The sequence below is a fragment of the Choristoneura fumiferana genome, chromosome 6 (assembly GCF_025370935.1).
Source record: "Choristoneura fumiferana chromosome 6, NRCan_CFum_1, whole genome shotgun sequence".
NCBI classification, from domain to species: Eukaryota; Metazoa; Arthropoda; class Insecta; order Lepidoptera; family Tortricidae; genus Choristoneura; species Choristoneura fumiferana.
This window is the reverse complement of record NC_133477.1, coordinates 2,142,318-2,162,263: the sequence shown is the minus strand read 5'-3', so window position 1 is coordinate 2,162,263 and position 19,946 is coordinate 2,142,318. Positions and strand designations below refer to the sequence as shown.

General features: G+C 36.1%; 1 protein-coding gene across 1 annotated transcript; it reads left to right on the top strand.

The window, feature by feature from the left end:
* The first annotated feature begins 14,498 nt into the window (after positions 1-14,498).
* On the top strand, positions 14,499-19,266 carry LOC141428568 (uncharacterized). The gene is made up of 4 exons (XM_074088569.1): positions 14,499-14,543; positions 15,323-15,478; positions 17,426-17,572; positions 19,105-19,266. The coding sequence occupies exons 2-4, from the start codon at positions 15,359-15,361 to the stop codon at positions 19,264-19,266; spliced, it is 429 nt and encodes a 142-aa protein (XP_073944670.1). The 5' UTR covers positions 14,499-14,543; positions 15,323-15,358.
* Positions 19,267-19,946: the final 680 nt, after the last annotated feature.

Below are 19,946 nucleotides of genomic sequence, written 5' to 3'. Positions count from 1 at the left end.
TACAGGAGCTCGGCTATAAATGCAACTTTGATGTCGAAATTCGCTGTTTCAAAAGAATGTACTCGTAATTCCATGAATTAACAAAAAACCGTCAGAATATATTTTTTCATTCACGATTTAAAATTTAACGGTTAAAATTCTCATAATCACATACAACGTCATTTTATTTTGTTTTTTTTTTATAGTCATCTATTAAAAATATATAATTATAATAGCACATTGGTTCCTTGGCGGAAGGGGCGTTGTCTTTTGTGGGACGCAACGTGTGTAAGCTTACGCTGCGTCTCATTGAGACAAACTTTGCGGGTGGCTGGTTCTGCGGCTAAAAGTGCTGCGAGGTTGAAACATGCGAAGTATTCTGCCTTGGAGCCGGTGTACGATTTTGTGCCGGTTGCGGTGGAGACAGCGGGGCCCTGGGGTTCGAAGACCCTTGATTTGTTTAGGGACTTGGGTCGTCGTCTTAGGGATAGGGGCGCGATCCCCGGTATGGATCGAGGCTGGTTCAACAGGTATCCATTGCTGTGCAGAGGGGCAATGCTGCCGGGATAATGGGGACTTTTGGACCGGGCACGATGCAGGGAGGGGATTTTTAGGTTAGTTTTTTTTATAAAATAAATAATATGTTTCATAGTTTACAAATTATCTATTTATGTAGTCTTATGTATAGTAATAAAACTGTGTAGCATTATCTTTGTAGCGGTCTAAGGGTCACCAACGGTGCTGGCTGAAAATCAGCGCTGGGATGTTTATTATTAACGCTTCAGCATTATGCTAAGCCAGTGTCCGATTCACAACCGCAATGACACATACTTCTTTCTACGTATTGTCTATTTGTACTTAATACTATTGTTGTGTCTTGTGTTGTGAATAAATATATTTTCTTTTCTTTCTTTCTTTCTTTTCTTTATAATTTATTGTTATTATTTTCATTATAATAGGTAATGAGCGTGAAACAAAACATACAGAACAACTAATCAACAATGAAAAACAAAAAACATCTTTTACGTCCATCAACGACATAGTTCCCGGAGACAGGCAGCGTTTCCGCGTTGAATGGCTAAACTCAAACATTGGAGGAAATAGCTGCTTGCCTTCTGGTCTCCAGTCGTCTTTACCAGGCTCGAAGAAATCTCTCTCACGAGTTCCTTCGCGCCTGGACCCAGCGGGCCTAGGGTTCCCACCCCAAACGGTGCAAATATAGCTCTGCTATATACAGGCATATTTGCGCCGTTTGAGTTGTTCACTAGTAGAGCGCCTCTGCTCGGATGGAAGGGGTGGCAACGTAAGAAGCAGCTTCTGCCACTGTACATAGGCGTTTTCAGAAAAAGTTGTTGAAATGACTTTTTTTTTAGATTTGGATGAAATTTCGTTTTCCTACTCAGAATCAGGAGCACTTTCGATTGTAATAGGAGAAAAAAAGTGTCCCAAGATTTTTTATTCCATTACGTTACCGTTTTCATACACGTTTCTGTGGCGGTAGTGTAATGGATAACACAAAATTATATGAAAAACCTCAGTCAGGGGTCAGTGAAACCCTTAAATAGCGAAGTTTCTTGTAAGTAGTTCTCCCGTGGAATTTAGCAAAATCCCGGAATTTAACTGCCTTTCAATTTCAGTAACCTAATCAAGTTTGAAAAGTTTAAAATACCCTCACATTATTGTCTTTCCTTCCAAAGTTCAATATCTCAAAAACAGCTGAACTGATTTTAATCAATCATAGGCAGAAATATACCACAAGAAAACTCGCTTTCACTTAAAAAAACCAAGTACCAATCGGACCTTCCGTTTGAAAGTTACGATACCACAGATAAACAGATAAACTGCAGAGATATTGGCGCCAAACTTAACACCTCTTTTTTAGCGTTGGAGGTTAAAAAGATAATATTGATTAATTTGATTGCTTAATAACGACATCTCTTGTCCGGGTGAGCGGTTAGCTCCAAAGGGGTGCTGAAAGTTTCACGACGAGGGCTACAGCATAGATGTCGCTAGTGTCGCTGCTTAAGTGACTAAATAAGAAAACAAACAAGCTGAGATATGTGGTGCATAGAAGAAATTCGTGTCTGTATCACTATCCAGTGGTGGTGTAGTGGTATAGCACGTGGCACGGAATGCCGCAGACCCCGGTTTGATTCCCAGCGCTGGTCTTATTTTTCTGGTTTTTCTATGCGTCTATATTTTAGTTTGTATTTTCGTTAAAAAGGTAATTTTTTTACCAAAATTTTAAACGTTTCATACGTCATTGTTATCTCATTGCAATGTTAATGGAAGCCATGAATCTGCCTCTCCCAGACAGAAGGCTTTGGGAGGGTGAGCTTATCGTCGAAGCTCCAGTATATTTGTCAAATTGAGCAGTAATTTCTTTTACTTGAATTAGGATTAGGAGTTTGGTTAACGAAAAATGACAGCTACTGATTCAAAGTTAACAAGAATTTAACTCGTTGGTGGGCTGTACTACGTTTGTATTGTTAATACATTGTGTCGCAGTTATTGAGTTTTAGGGGCTGTTTCACCATCCAGTGATTAGTGTTAACTGACGGTTAAATGTGATGCCGTCTCTATTTGTTTTGTTCGAATAGACGGAGACGGCATCACATTTAACCGTCAGTTAACACTAATCAATGGATGGTGAAACAGCCCCTTAGTATATTTATTAATTCCGAGCTTATTAAATAGCTTAATAAAATGATTTACACCACGGATCTCCTCGTATACTCGTATTTGACTTAAAATAATAAACAGTGTTAACAGATAAATTTGGATATTCTTAAAACTATTTACTTACATAAAACTATCTAACTTAGAATACCTTTATAAAAAAAAAAAACTAAAAGCAAAAAAAATATACTTGAAGTAAATTACTTAGGCAGGGTCCCGAAGTTGAATTGCTAAACTACCTAATTAATTGTTCATCATCCCAGCCTATATACGTCCCATTGCTGGGCACAGGCCTCCTCTCAGAACAAGAGGGCTTGGGCCATAGTTCCCACGCGGGCCCAGTGCGGATTGGGAACTTCACACGCACCATTGAATTGCTTCGCAGGTTTGTGCCGGTTTCCTCACGATGTTTTCCTTCACCGCAAAGCTCGTGGTAAATTTCAAATGTAATTCCGCAAATGAATTTCGAAAAACTCAGAGGTGCAAGCTGGGGTTTGAACCCGCGACCCTCTGCTTGAGAGGCGATAGGTCAAACCACTAGGCCACCACGGCTTCCTTATTATTAATTGTTCAGTTGTTTGTAAATAATTGTACTTAAATCATTTTTATCAATGTTAACTATAGTCGAATCAAAATTAATGTCAGACGAAGCGAGATTGTCCTATATTTATTTGGAACGCATGAGTACTTACTCTAGACTCCAGACAGCTTCAAAATGAAATTTAAGAATCAAAGTCAGAAAAGCGTTTAAAATTAATTTTGTCAGCGGGTTTATTTACAGCTCTTATTAATTTCCACAATTTTTCACTCGCATATATCGCTTGAGATGAGAAATCTTACGTCAAATATTTGCTCCAATATAGCTGTTCGTAAGGAAAATATACTTTACAAGGTAAAAGGAATTATTTATTGCGTTGGCTGCACGCGGGCGGTTGGGTCGCAGCGATTAAAAATACGCTGCTAAAAATAACGACAAAAACAGCATCTAATGTAAACTTAATTTTGGCGTGTAAATAAAACAGATCTATGATCAACTTTATACTATTCGATGTTATTTTTATTTTTTCCATCTAATGTATTTTTATGCGTATCGAATATGTGTAAATAAATGTTTCTCTCTCTCTTCTCTCTCTCTCTCTCTCTCTCTCTCTCTCTATCTCTCTCTCTCTCTGCAATTAGCTTTTTAAGTCTTTTTTTTATAGTTACGTTTAAGTACAACATTATTGTACGTGACACGTACTCTGTATGTTCATCTCCGTGTTACATATTGCCCACTATACCTGCCGCAGTCAAAGCGCTGACTATGAGCGAGTTGTATGCACACGGCACCAAACTGATGCAATTTCAGTTGACCTCATTTTTAAAACTTACAATGGTGAAAACGCTGATGCAGCAGCACGTGCAGCAGCCTGGGCAACGCGGCCGCGCGAGGACAATGTCACTTCGTTTCTAGCATCGAGCGAGTCAAATCACTCAATTTTTTATTTTTTTTTGTTACTTACTGTATTCTTTTTCTTATTAAATAATTTTAAGCAATCTCGTTTTTGAGTCATCCGGCTGCCCTTTCCGTATTTCACGTGAAATTAAATAACAAATGAATAGTAATCAAGATTTTTATTTATATTTATATTTTTAGTTTATAGTTTGTTTTGCTAGCTGTAAAACTTAAGAAAATACAATTTTAGATTTGAAAAAATGACTTTCTGACAAGTTTATTACGAATTTTTCTTGGCAATCTCTCTAAAAACGCTGGTTAATACTTACCTAATAAAAAATAAGTTAACATGTAAAAGAGGTCTTTGCCTCCTACTTTGAGGCTTACTTTCAGAATAATCGTTTTGAATTTGATTTTTAACACGAAATTGTGTAGCTCAGCAATGTATCGTCTGTCATGGTCACTTAACGCCTATCCTATTCATGAAATATTTAGAAGCTAGAGGATCCTAGTACCACGTGAAAAGCTCCGAGCGTTTTAAAATCCGCTCGTTTGTAGTCAAAACCACGAAAACTTGATAACGTGTGAAGTAGGAATTTTAATAATGTTTTTAATAATATCAATATTTCAGTCTTGGTATTAAGTTTATTCTCATATCAGCTCGAACTCTGTCAAGTTAAATATGAGTTGTAGTATACCTTCTAAAGTTATGAAAATAAGCTCGTATGAACAAAGTTTGCTAAATCCTTTAAATTCATTCAGCGTACATTATCTAGAACAATACAAAACATTTGGGATTAAAGTTAAATTTTAAGTCGTACTTTGTAATTAATAGCTGAGTAACATAACTAGTTTCACAAATTCGCAATTCATTTGTATCTAAATGTTTTTTTTTGTTACCCAAATTTGTATGATAATGTAAAGGATTCTTCTAGTAAAACTTTATATTAAAATATTTTCCCTGCATGAAGCATAGCCGTTGGACGTCCTGTATAAGCAAGAATTGCTCGTGTAAAGGTAAAATATTATGAATGTGGTATACGCACGAGTGCTCGTCGCTGTCCCAATAGTGGGCATCTTTAATCTTATGTCATTAGCAATAGAGACGACAGCAGGGTGTCGTCTATTGGGCATTAGCGTGTCGAGCACTAGGACGTTTACCTTTCACGATGATTTTTAATCGGTGCTCCGGAGTTCAACAATATTAATAATCAACCTTGGGGCTTCTCTGCGGGATAGAATCAGAAATGATGATATCCGCAGTACAACTAAGTTTACCGACATAGCCCGAAGAATTGCGGAACTGAAGTGGCTGTGGGCGGGGCACATTGCTCGCAGGACTGATGGCCGATGGGGTCAGAAGGTTCTTTAAAAGGTCCGCGCATTGGGAGACGAGCTGTCGGTAGGCTTTCAACAAAATGGAGCGACGATCTGGTTAAGATCGCGGGATCGCGTTGGATGCGGAAAGCACAAGACCGGTCTGAGTGGAGAGCCTTGGCCTACGATATGTCCAGCAGTGGACGGTTTTCGGCTGACATGATGATGATGATGATGAATAATCAACCTAAAGGTCTCTACCCACTACACCGTATCATGCCATGACCGTAATAGGAACGTGTCAGGAACGGAATGTCAAGCGCATACACGACATGCGACGGCGACGGTTGATTACCAAACGCTAGTCGTGGGCATAGTCTCATATTTTTCAATACAAAGAATACATTTTTGCCTGTCACGGTCCTATTACGGTTATGGTATCATACGTTGTAATGAGCAGAGACCTGAAATCGAATTTAATAGGTGAAGTATCACGTTCTCTTAACTGGCTCTTTGATTTATTACTAGTTAATGATATTCTTAAAACCAATGACCACTGGATACGTGTTCATCATCATCATCATCCCAGCCTACCACTGCTGGGCACAGGCCTCCTCTCAGAATAAGAGGACTTGGGTAGTAGCTCCCACGCGGGCCCAGTGCGGATTGGGAACTTCACACATACCATACGTGGATACGTTAGCACACTACATTTATTATTGAACGAACGTCTCCCGAATCACTGTATAAAGTTTCCGTTAAAAAATATCTAACTGATTAAACTAATCCCTCGCTTAATTTAAAAGATCTTATAGTCTGACTTATAGTTGACTAACATCTTATAGTGTGTAAAGATAACTACTCTCTCAGTTTTATTATTATCAATTTATTTTACAAGTATTCTTGAGTATTGAAACAATAAGTCCAAGGAATGCAGACCTTTATTTGCAACTAGGTTCTTTAGGTAGCAGAGCTCAAATGGCGGTGGTAGTTTCGTTCAGGAACTTATGAACAATATTAATCAGAAGCAGCTGCAGCTCACAAACTGTCTCCGGCACGACTTTGTTTGAAGTTGTTGGGGAACGTAATTATTGAACACTCCATGTCAATTAAATATTGCGAGTAAACTAATAAATGGGAATTTCCAGCTTAGATTCTTATGACGGGAGTCGGCAGTGTGACTGAAAAACGTGGATCATGACCCAGATGAGAGAGGGGGAGAGAAAGAGTAAAAGAGAGAGAGAGAGAAAGAGAGACAGATTTACACATATTCGATACACAGTGAAAAATACATCGGATGGGAATAAGGACATCGAGTAAAGAACCCGGTCGTGTTCATTTATACGTTAACGCCGATAAAAAGAAAAATTTTGGTACGACGAGCGGAGCCAGGAGTGGTAAGTGTGAATTGTGACCACAACGCACGAGCCTACGATATGCCTAGGAATTGCGTGATCTGGCGGATTTTACGATCGGCCGCCGACATACACGTTGGCGCTTGACTTTACCGAGAGATGTCAAGACAATGCAAATATTATACTGTCTAAACGTTGGTATTGGTGTACACCCGGCGACGCTCGCCCAAGATCTATTGCAGCCTTTAAAAGTATAGACGACCTTAGTTTTTTTTAGTTTATGCTTAAAAACCTTATATAAAAAGTGATCATAATAAATTGTTATTTGTGCAACAAGAGAGCAAAGTTGTTTTTTGGTACGAGTTGAATTTGAATCCCGAGCAAGCGAAGGATTCTATAATTGAATCACGAGCGTAGCGAGTGATTCTAGGTTAGAATCCTGAGAGCAGTGAGGGATTCAAACACACGAGATGCAAAAAAAATTTGGTCTCGTGTGACACATACAACTTTTCACCTCAGCAGCGAGAACACAGGTTAGAATAAAATCACATATACTTACCCATTTACAAAACAAACAATATAAAAAATATATAAACAATACGATTATTAAGAAACAAATACATATAATAATCACATTTAGAAACCTTTACTCAAAAATGATACGTACAGTCGCCATTACATCTTTAAAAAGTCACTAAAAAGTTAAGAATGCCAGACAATGATCAAGTCTCCGGCAAGTAGAGAGGTTTTGAATTCGGAACGAAAAAGTGTCAAGTAGGTACGATATAAATCTCATACTCTTAACATAACATGCATTGTAGTTTGAACTTAAAACTACTTACTTGTAAAATATGTCATATTTATTATACCTACTGCAAAAAGCCTCATCTTTGGGTCATTAAAAAGGTTGAACAATAAACGTATAAATAATTATAAATGTTATTAAGCTTTAAATATGGATTTATCAGGATTTATATTAAATAAACATAAATAGATTTAGTTGCAAATTCATTCAATTTGACATATATTTTTCCAACTCAGAGGTAGGCAGTATACGGAACGCTAGGTACTAAAAAAAAAAACAAGAGCAGCGGCTTTCGTGCAACGAGGTTGCATACTTTATTAAAAGAGTGGGAAAATTTTGGAAATATTTAATTTTCATATAATTTATTATAGATATATTTTTAATACTTACTATAAATTTAATTTAACATTGTATGTAATCACACATTTGATCCTATCTCTCGCTTTTTTCGTGTTGAAGTAAAAGTGCCAGATCAAAGTGAAGTTCGAATATTTGTAATTCAGTGAGTAGGTAGATCCAGCACTGTCTAGAATTTAAAAAAAATAATTAAAAAGTTACTTTATCTCACGGAGTGAGTAAAATGCGATTTTGCTCTCTGCAAAACCTGGCTGTTAGAGTTGCTGAGGTGAAAAAGTTTTTTTTTATTGCACCACGTGCTGTATATTCGTTAACTTCGTTCTATTGAAAAAGTTGCCTGGAAGAGATCGCTCTGAAGCATTAAGGCCGCCTATGCTTATCTTGTAATTTCCTCTGCGTACCTACCTGTTTTCTGTATCGTTTACTGTTTGTGATGTATGTATAATAAAGAGTCATTTAAATTTATCATCAATGTAAAGAACAATTCATTTATTTTAAAGAAACTTTTAATTTCATTTTAATACGTCACAGCTAAACACGCCTCTACTAAGTAAAACACCATGGAATCGATATGATTCAATAAAATGCGTCGTTCCCACACTTGGCAGCCTGCCTTCCCTTTGCTCTTCCATCAGTGACCCATCGGACTCTCCAGGGAAGCCATGTCTCCTTACGAAACCCTATTCGCCTATTTTGGAGTAAGTTCTTTTTAAATCACCGTTTGCCTTTTGTTTTAAAAGTAAAAACCATTCAATTTTACGCGTGTCATTTATTCTTTACGCATGCGTTGGGGTTGTTTTTCAAGAGATGATGTCATTGCTAGCCAGCCAGATAAAGTAGGTCGCTTGGTGTGTTCTGAAATCGTTTGTGTTACGACTATTTTGAGGTGTACGTTTTGCTGTATAGCCTCCTGAGTCCTGACTTTTTTTAACAAACTTAGTGCTTAAGACCTAGACGTGGCTGACCTGCTTTGTTATTTTGGACATTATTTCAAATTCTTACAATTCTTTATTCAATGATCATTTTGTACTTTTGTTATTATTAGATTATTTTGTTATTCTTAGTGTTAATTGGTCCTTTATAAAGTACGCGAGGACTCAGGAGGATAGTTAATGGCGGTTATGAAGTATATTCTGACATAATTGCACAACTATAAAGCTCCCTGCCGTATTTGGCATTTGATTTTGAATTTTGACAATATGAACCTTACATAAAATGATAGCACTCGCACTTAACCCTTAACCACCTACGTGCGGTCTCACAGACCTTAGCAGATTTAAAAATCATAATAATTCGATGCAACCTTGTACCTTTTCCGGGGGTATATCAATGGCCGCCATGTGGTCGAAACGTTTGGATGTGTATTCCTTTGAATTAAGTGAGCTTAATACTGGCGACAACGGTCTCAGAGACCGTAGGTAGGTGGTTGCGTAATATTCTTACGTGGTCTCCCAGACCGAACGCAGGTGGTTGTGTGTGTTTTATTTGTTATCATTTTTATTATAATAAAAAAATATACATTTTTATTTTTTAGTAAAACATGCTTCCTAGTAACACAGTCATAAAAGGTGGTTAAAATAAGTGACATCATTGAATGCAAGAGACTAATTTGTCTCGAATGTTCGAAAAATTATTATCGATTGCCGACAAAAATGGTCGTTTTGAGGGTTTCCAATTTTATAAAAATAAAATGTTCCTGTAAAATTAAATCAGTTAAATAACTTGGTTGATCATTCAATTTGATGAAACTTTAATAATAATCTTTATATTATGTTCCTTTATATTATGCCAGTTGAATGTTATGCCTAATCATGCCATGTCAAATCTGCTAATGCCCATTATGACCATTAATGTTTTGCGAAATAAGGAACGCCCTAAAAATGTAATAATTAATAAAAACTTATTGCTAAATATGTCCTACGTTATAACAGATTCCACACTGCAGCGCTTCTGTGATAACAAATTTCCTTCTGTTTGTCTCAGTATTGTAATTCAAAATCAAAGCTACGCGCGCCGTAGAGGCGCTCTCTACGGCGTAGAGGTGCTACGACTCTGAATACTTTCGACTTGACAGAAGGATTATGATTATTCTTTTGTAATTAGATATTTCGTACTTGATTGATATGTTTACACTGTACTCGTACTTCCTTGTTGCCGTTATTTCCTGTTTGAAATTTTGTGTAAGATTTTTAGAAGGCGTAAAGTGACCGGAATACCAAAGCGTAAAGATATCTTTGATCTAAACTGTACAAAAAACAGTACCTAAAATAACAATTAAATTATAACTATTTACATACCTTTTTTTATTAGTTTATATGTGTGGCTAGGCCTACGGACCAAAGGTCTCAACTCCAAACGGGTCAAAGTCTTATTCGGTGCCTAGACCTCTATATTTGGATAACATAATGAAACACAATGTAATTGGGCGTTTAAAAAAAAAGTGTTCTTTTTTTTATTTTTCCTACTCAGAATCAAGAGCACAATAGAAATAGAAATAGAAATAAATACCAATAGAATAGAATCGATTCCGATCGTTTAAAAAAATGTCCCCATTTTTTCATATAAATTTTTTTGAGTCAGTTTTGTCACGCCCATACTGAGTGTATAAAAAAACTCGCAAAACTGACATCTTTATGGGAACATTTTTTTAAACTACCGTAATCGATTGTGCTCTCGATTCTGAGTGGGAAAACCCATAGTTTTCCAAAATTTCAAAAAAAAAGAAAGGGTACACTTTTTTTTAAAACGCCCAATTAACAATCTTATTGTCTATTTTTCAGCTGTATTTTCTCTTCATGCTCGCTTTCTTCATACTGATATGTCTCATCTGTGGAATCGTGCTCCTCTGCTATCAAAAGAAGCTGGGTGTTGATCTGACTTCATCAACCGACCCTCGCGAAGATACCCCCTTGCCAGTAAGAAGAGCTTGTGTCAACGAATTCTAGGTTAAAAACATGAAAAAAATGGCTGCCTTAAAAAGATTGATTTAGTATTTAATAGATATTAATGGAGCCCGCTTTTAAAAATAAAAAAAGTTGTCGAATTATACAAAATATACGTGCCTTCGTTGAATAAATACCATCTGACATGATAACCTGTTTGTTGGAAGAGTACTTATTTTTGCTTGCTATTAAATTTGTACAGAACTCTTAGTGAGTCAATCTGCCTTGCACAAGGCCTATTTTAAACATTAAACATGTTTTTATATACTACTAACTACTACATGCTACTAACGAATACTTGCCAAAAAGTGCCAATAGTATTTAAGATTTTAAAGTAATTCAATTACTATTTAGTGAAGTGTAGTCATTGTTGAAGTCTGTTCGTCGAAAGTATATTAACAAATAAAAATGATAATTTAAAAAACCTGTATAAAACAGAAAACAAAACGCGACGACCCGCTCAAAGCCCATTCTCGGACAAAATGACACTATGCCCGCCGCGTCGCTCACCCGCCCGATCGCGCGCTTGACAACAGCTGCTAGGCTCGCATCACGAAGTCAGTGCTTGCGGAGATAAGTGATGCCAGTCCGTTACACTGTTCGAGATCGAGGTACTCAAGCAACAGTCGCTATTTCTATACGTTGTCGTAATAACCCGTTACACTGTTCGAGATCGAGGTACTCAAGCGACAGTCGCTATTTCTATACGTTGTCGTAATAACCCGTTACACTGTTCGAGATCGAGGTACTCAAGCGACAGTCGCTATTTCTATACGTTGTCGTAATATTTATCAACTCTCAACGAACAAAATAAACTACTAAATACTTAGAGTATGTTCTCGGCGATTAAATCGTTGTTTGGTTGGATTTCACACGTCAACGTTTTAAATATAAGTGTGCTAACATTGTATTTAGTTCATAATAAAAAAAATGTTTAATCTGTATGTGATGATATATACGAGTATGTAAAATAAAGAGATGTTTTGCAATGTTGTGTTTGTCTATTTAAACGCCAGGTCATTACAATGTCATATGATTTGATTTATTTTCAATTGCCTATGAACTTTTTTTTTTACTCTAAGTCCTTACACTCTTGACAGAGACGTTGGTTAAAAATTAACCAATCTTCAACCGACATGACGCAATACGCGTAATAGTCTAACATCTGGTAGCATGGTGAATGTGTGGTTGTGTTGCTCTGATGAGTTCGAAACGGGTAAGCGTAGCGTGCTGTTGATAATTGGGTTTATGTGATATGTGTGTTCTTACAGTGTGGAGGTAGACGCCTTTATTGTACACCAGAAGTAGCATATCCCATCAAAACATAAATGTGAAATGAGAGCCAAGTTCAATATTATGACAATAATGCCTTGATTGTTGGCTTTAGCGACAAAAAAGTCAGATCTAAATGGGTGCCAAGTTCAATGGTAAGTCCTGAAATTTATTTATAACAATACAAAACATTTTATAACAACTGATTATATAATTTCTTCTTATAACTTAGTATAATATATTGAAGCCTAAAGGTCTGACTTGGCTAAGTCACAGATACTTCTTAGATAGATTACACAAGGTGCTGCTCGCCAGTTCTGTTAGCTTGAACTTGGCTTGACACGCTACCGCGTGTGTAGATTGCATATAAATAGCTAAGTGTTAGGTCGCGGATGAGCTAAGTAATTATTTTTTCATCACACTTGGTTGTAAACAGTGTCGAAACATGCAGGCTATACCTTGGTTGCAACCCCCCAAATAAAACCCTCGACCTTAATGTGCTTGTCATGAAACCCGTGGTCGGTAAATAAGTCATTGCGCGTACAAATTTTCTTGTCATGAAGCCCAAGGTCGGTAAATGAGTCAATGCCCGTACTGATGGTGCTGCGCATGGCGTAGCAGCAGGACCACATGCACACGCGGCTCAGGCACATGCTGAGGGAGGGGAGGCATGCAGCGCTGCCAAGAGCGCAGCCTAAGGTATCGCAATATTTGAAGAATATGTTTTTATAAAAATTTAAATATAAAATTTTACTCGCAAATGTGATGAAAAACATTGTATGTCGCACGGGCGGTACTAGAATTACGAACATCGACCCATTAAAGCCCTCAGTCTTCGACTTCGGGCTTCTAATAGACTCTCGTTCGTAATTCCTTATTTACCGCCCTTAAGACACAATGTACTATTAGTTCATTAAAATCACAATGTAGATTCCTTTTTACTGGAATTGCATATTTGCATTTCAGTATAATGCGCCATAATAGATAAGGAGCCGGAACCGCAAAAACTCATCAAACTCATAAAGCTATAATGATATCAATTATAATGTATATTAGTGAATCAGCTATATGTAATAAAGCATTTTAAATCAGCGGAGCAAAAAATTATGTCTGCTATAACTGAGTAAAATATTATATACTAGCTATTGTCCCTGGCTTCGTGTTCAAACTATTTCTTCCAAATGATTTATTTTCCGACTGTTTTATATGGTTGTTTTTTTTTCTGAAACTGAACTATTTGGGATATCGTCACTACTTTGAAAAAATCACGTATCTAAAATCAATATGTCAACAAAATTGAACCTTGATGTAATGTCTATAAAGTTCACTCAGAAAAAATATCTATTTTGAGCTACGAGTTTTTTTAAAAGTAGTGACGATATATTTCAGGACTATCCTATAAAGCCTGTACACAATAAAATCCAGCCATGCATGATCTGGTGATTTTTTGCAATGACTGCAAATTTTTAAGCAGTACTTTTTTTAAGTACCTAATTAGTGGTTATGAAACTGCATAGTGAAATATAGTCGTAATAAAATGTTAGAGCGCCTGTAATTTATATAGCTTAACGTATTTCACTGTGCCTTAAATGCTTTGTCCAGCGTTTTTTGATAATCTTCCCTGGTTTCCAACTTCAATGCTACGCTCATTACGATATCATCTTTCCAAAATTATACATGATGTAACTGTTTCCTACTTGGGAGGATTAGGAAAAGTTTATAATCCAAGCACCAAAAGTAGTTTCTATATGGGAGGCATTTTTCTGTCAAAAAGGCAAAATCACCAAAGTTAAAACACTTCTAAACTACCTCAATCTGAAGTCAATTCCAAAAATGTTAGCTATCGTGAAAAGAAAATGTAAATAAACTATAAAGTAGATTGTCCAATTTAAGAAATATAAATGTATTTTACATAAAAACCTAGCAAAGTCGTCTGCAGGCGTTGGTCAAAATAATTGGATTTTATCGTGTACAGTCTTTAGAACCCTATAGGTTAAGTCAGGCTATTTTTATAATGTTCGTTTATATGAAACAGGAAATGAAGCATTTGGGAACAAAAATCATAGAAATATTAGAGAACCAAGTAATCAAGACCGTAGGAAATTGTTATAAGTACTATTTGCATTCGCACTGGTATAATGATTTTATTTTACATTAACTGCAGTTAGATGACAAAATAATTTTGTTTAGTCTAGCCTCAGGACATGCGATGTCATTATTTCAAAATCCACATTAATTTATAATAACAACTTTGGCCAATTATACTCAGCATTAATGGCTTTCATCTACATATATAAGATAAAATGCATTAATCGGATATTTACAATTTAGTTCTAACAGTATCTACGATGAAAGCGGTCACTTGTGTATTGTTCCTTGCGTCTGTTGCCGTTCATGCTTGGGTAAGTTTCTTTGTAACAGACGTCAGTTAAATTAAATAAAATAGAGAATATGCAAGCATTTTTCTATTTCTTCAAACATAATCTTTGTTGTTTGACAAACCATTGTCAAAGTTTTTTTTTTACTATTCAAGTCCAATCAACTATTCGAGACGTTTTGAATAGTTAATTCGACAGCTATTATGTAGCTCCGTCATTAAATGATGACATATCGTCATCATGTCAGCCGAAAGACGCCACTGCTCAGCAGCTGCTCAAGTCGGCCTGGCGCTTGCCGCATCCACCGCGATCCCGCGATCTTAACCAGGTCGTCGCGACATCATAATAATGCTACGACCAAATAACGATCATTATAAAGTCCATACTAAACTTCATTCCTAAGGAAGAAATAGATGGAATGTAAACTTCATTCGCTTATTTCTTACTTATTTTTTCAACAGAAATTGTCGATTTTTATGGCTTTCGTTTTATTTTCCAGTTTTGTATCATGTTAAATTGCTTAAGAGAAAATGTGTACTCCAAAAAAACAAAACCTGACTGCCTCAAAAAAGCTTTAATAAAAATTTAAAAACAATATACAAGTCTTGAAACTCCCAATGTATGTAATATAGAAACAAATGCGATTATTTATTACAACAGTAAACTATTGTTCAATTATGTTCCTTTTTTAAAACCAATTGTAGTCATATCCATATTACATATATCGTTCGACATGATTTTGACGTAAATGCGTCTGTCGTCCGCCCACTGGTGCTTACTATATTGAGTTATATATTTTCAAGTGTTTACAAGTAATTCCGGAGCGCGCCAGAACGGTGATGTGCAGTGACAAATATGCAGCTGATTTGAAATTCTACGTGAACCGATATGGCCGCAAAAGCAAGTACTACATACAGTTGGAGGGAACACTCAAACACGTGTGGGTGAACAACGTTACGGTGAGATGAATCGGGTACTTTCTTGACTAATAAAAATGTATTTAGTTTTAGGGTAGATAGCGACGAAGTCGAAGTTCAATAATTCCAATTAGTTTTTTTTACCTGACTGCGAAGAAGAAGGGTTATGTGTTCGACCCGTATGTATGTATGTATGTATGTCTATTTCTGTCCTCTCGTAACTACTCAACGGCTGAACCGATTTTGATAAATGATACGTCATTGGATTCGTCTTGATGACGCGAGTGACACTGGGTACATGAAATTCTTGAAAAAACAAAATGTCGGACTTTTAGCGCCAAAATTGTATGTATCCAAAAAAAAATTTTTTTTCAGACCTATTAAGTAGGGTATCGAATGAAAGCTAATAATTACCCCATTCTAAATATAAGGGTTATAATAGTTTTAATCTACCATTTTAATAGAAATATTAAAAAAGTTAAATAAAACAATAAATTTAAAAAATAAAAAAACCCGACTGCCTAAAAAAATCCCTAAAAAGAAGAAAACAAGTTTAGTGGGCTAGAACTCTGTTAGTAGCTAACTTAAAGTTCAACAGTCGGGACCCATTAAAATCTTGACCAGCTCAAAAATTCTTAGTACTTTTAATGTTTTAAATGTTTGGTGTTTTTATGTTTTATTTAGTGTTTTTTGTGTATTTTATGTCTTTTTTGTATATTTTTTGTGTATAATTTGATTTTTACAGAGCATTGGTTTTTTAACTGTAATGGCAATTTTATTGACAATCCATACTAATATTGTGTGTGTTTGTATGTTTTGTCCATCTTTCACGTCTAAACGGAGCGACGGATCGACGTGATTTTTGGAATAGAAATAGTTTTTGGGTCAGAGAGTGACATAGGCTACTTTTTATCCCGGAAAAATGCACAGTTCCCGAGGGAACAGCGCGCGATAACCGAATTCCACGCGGGCGAAGCCGCGGGCAAAAGCTAGTTAAATAATATTATTTTTAATCCGTCCGTTACACTATCAGAAAGTGGAGGTAGCAAGATGAAAGTAATATCAAATACTAACATCAAAAACAAAAACAAGTTCTTTATTAACGCAATAAGAAGATACGACTACGTCATTAAAGTAGGTTATTTCATACAAATTGCCGGGGAACCAGAACCTAGAGGGTACTTCCAGTTGTCTTAGAAACTTGACGCGTGAATCTTTAAGATCTTTTTTTAAGGAAACAGATATCCTAACCCTGCCGTCGCTTTATGTTTTTGAAATAATCATGTATGTTAGGAAGAACATATGTGATTTTCCCACTAACGTCGATAAGCCAAAGGCTACTAGAAACACAGGGAAGCTTAAAGTTCCATCTTACAGACTGGCTAAAACCAAAAAGTCTTTTCTGGGAAATTGCATACGTTTTTATAATAAAATTCCAAAAAATATTATAAATGAAACGGATACAAAATTCAGATCTATTGTCAAGAAGACATTAATATCAAAGGCGTATTATAAAGTTAATGATTATATCATGGACAGGTATATTTGGAAATAATTCCGATCCGCATTAGCGATCCCTTCAAATAGCGAACCTACTGTGTTAAAAATAAAGTTGTGTTAAATACTTGTGATGTATACATATCATTTAATAATATTGTAAATCTGTTTAAAAAAAAAAATATATATATATATATATATACCTCGTTGAGTTTCTTGCCGGATTCTTCTCAGCAGAGGTTTTTCCGAACCGGTGGTAGATTTTTTTTTGACATTCATAAGTGCTTGTTATAGCCTAAATTGAATAAAGATATTTTGACTTTTTGACTTTTGACTTGAAATTTGGCATACAGTTAGCACAAACCAATACCTAAAAATTGGGAACTTCGATGTTTTCCTTCACCGTATAGCTCATAGTTTAATTTTTCACATACATTTCGAATACCACAGACTCAAACTTTTCCGGTAAAACTACCTCTCACTACATTTCAGGCGCATTTAATTTTCTTCGAGTATCTCCACAATGAATACAAACGCAGTTTCGTAGAGATGCACTTCAAATTTTGCGACATGCTGAAAACGGATCCTTATGTCGGCCAGGCGGTAGCCGCGACCGGCGTCACTTGCCCTTTAGCGGCGGTAAGATAGTTTTATTATTACAAGGTTTTTTTGGGTTCCATACCCGGGGACCAGTAATGCTCGACCCTATACTGCTCAGCCATCACTGTACGACCTGATAATACGAACTCAATACTTGGTCCTAGACGAACTCATTTTGGATTAGCATTATCAAGTCGTACAATATTAGGTCGTGCATTATTAGGGTGTCCAAATTTTTGCTCGGCCTGTTAATGCTCGACCTGTTACTGTACGTCGTTATAATCGGAATCCAATCGAATCGAATGACCATAGATTTGTGTTAGGTTGTGTTAGGTCCAATTGTGACCACAATGTGCGAGCCGAGCGAGCGTAGCGAGCGTGCCGCGGCAGCGGCCGGCGAAGCGCCAGGACTAAATTAAGTTATTTTCTACTAAATTTATTAATATTCGGTGTACACGAAAAACATGATCAATCGTGCGAATCGATTGCTTGCTGTCAAAAGTGTGCTCCGATTATTAGGTCGTACAAAATCAGGTTGTCCAATGGCACCTTGAACATTATCGGTACAGGGTGATAAAGCTCGACCCGTATTCCAAGTGGCATGTGATTGAATTATCAGGTCGTACAAAATCGGTCGAGCATTGTCCAGGTCGTACAATAACTACACCCCCATACCCAAAGGGTGCCAACGACGGGACCCTGGTCTGTCTGTCTATCCGTCCGCCTGTCACAGGACTAGGACTCTTGAGTCGTAATACTACTGTGGCCGCTATAACAACAAATACTAGAAATGAAATAAAGTTATTAATTAAAAGGGGTCGTAATACAAGAAACTTGTTTTTTTAAAGCGTTTTTTGGTTTTGTGGTTAGCATTCACCTATTTATTGATGACATTTAGTGATGTATTGTGAAAACCTAGAACCTATTGCAAAACAATTAATCTTTTCAGTAAATTGATTACTTTTTTTTATTAATTGATTAGATCATAGTATTTTTGTCTGTTTTATTATATACAATACGTGATTTAATTGCAAATACTGTTTATTGAATTATAAAAGCAGCAACAATTTTTAAATTTTAGGTAACTAAATAAAAATTGCTTATTCGATCGAGCGATTCGAGATTCGATTTTTTAAATGTCAAATTTTCCACCAACTCTACGCTAGTCTATGCTACTTACTACAGATAATACATAAATGTTTCATTAAAGAAATAACGTCATATTTTGACGAAGATTTTTCTAATGAAAATTAAATATTGAAATCCAGTGAATTTTGGTGAAAGACGTCTAGTTAAAAGACACGAATTATAGATGTGTTATTGATTCGATCCAGTGGGTGTTTATACAAGATTTTTTATGAAATCGGTTTGTTTACACTTTTTATAAATGCTATTGATATAAATACAGTATAATGAAGCTGACATAAGTGTCTTAAAATCTAATATTTTAGCCGGTTTCTTCGTAATTTTGCATCGCTAGTTGCGATGTAGCAGTGATTTTAACCCACTTCAAAAAAAGGAGTATTTCAGTTCATTGGAATATTTTTTTAAAAGTTCAGATACTTTTTCAGGGTCACCACAAGTTAAGCAACATAACAATACCAGCTGACAACTTTCCTAACGTATGGCCTTTCGAAAGATGTAAGGTTGACATCAAGATGCGTCAAAGCCCAACCGAAGATTTAATATTCAATATAGAACTCTACTTACTTTTTAAACAGACGAACTCCTAAATGATGATCATTTCGTTACTTACTTTGTTTACTAAAGCATAAATATTTACTTTCCTACAGATATTTGTCCTTACTTTATAGTAATATTATTTTGTCGTAATATAAGTCGTAATTATTTAATTAACTTCACGTATTTTCGAATCAAATGAATTGTGAACCACTGTGGAACCTTTTCGTAGAAAAAATCATAGTGACATCGCATTGCATGACAAGGGAGTTCATTGTGACACTTACTGTGAGAACGTTCTACGGCGGGTCAGGAAGTAATTAAGTACTTATTATTTAAAAACATGACACTATAAAATTCTTACTATATTCACATACTATAAAAATTGCTTTCCGACGTCTAAACGCTTAGACCTTTCAAACTAAGCGACGAACTTAAACTGATGTTCACCATGAGTTAGAAACCGTGGAACATACAGAAGGTTTATGTATAATACATACGTACTAGCAACGTTTCCCGGCTTCGCGTGGGTGTAGTTTTTGGGAAATGGAGCTGAAAAATGTGAAGTACCTTATATTATTATTAGAAACTGCTTTTTTTTATTGTACCCGACCAAAGCCGGAGCAGGTCACTGAGAAGCTGCATTGCGGCTTGCCGCAAGATTATATACTGAGTGGGGTCCAATTTATATGTTTCGATGTATTCATTTAATTTATTATTTGTTCATGTGTTT

Coding starts and splice junctions, on each gene's coding strand:
- LOC141428568 (XM_074088569.1), top strand. CDS start 15,359: ATGTGCAGTGACAAATATGCAGCTGATTTGAAATTCTACGTGAACCGA. Junction 15,479..17,425: donor TGTGGGTGAACAACGTTACG/GTGAGATGAATC, acceptor ACTACATTTCAG/GCGCATTTAATTTTCTTCGA. Junction 17,573..19,104: donor TCACTTGCCCTTTAGCGGCG/GTAAGATAGTTT, acceptor ATACTTTTTCAG/GGTCACCACAAGTTAAGCAA.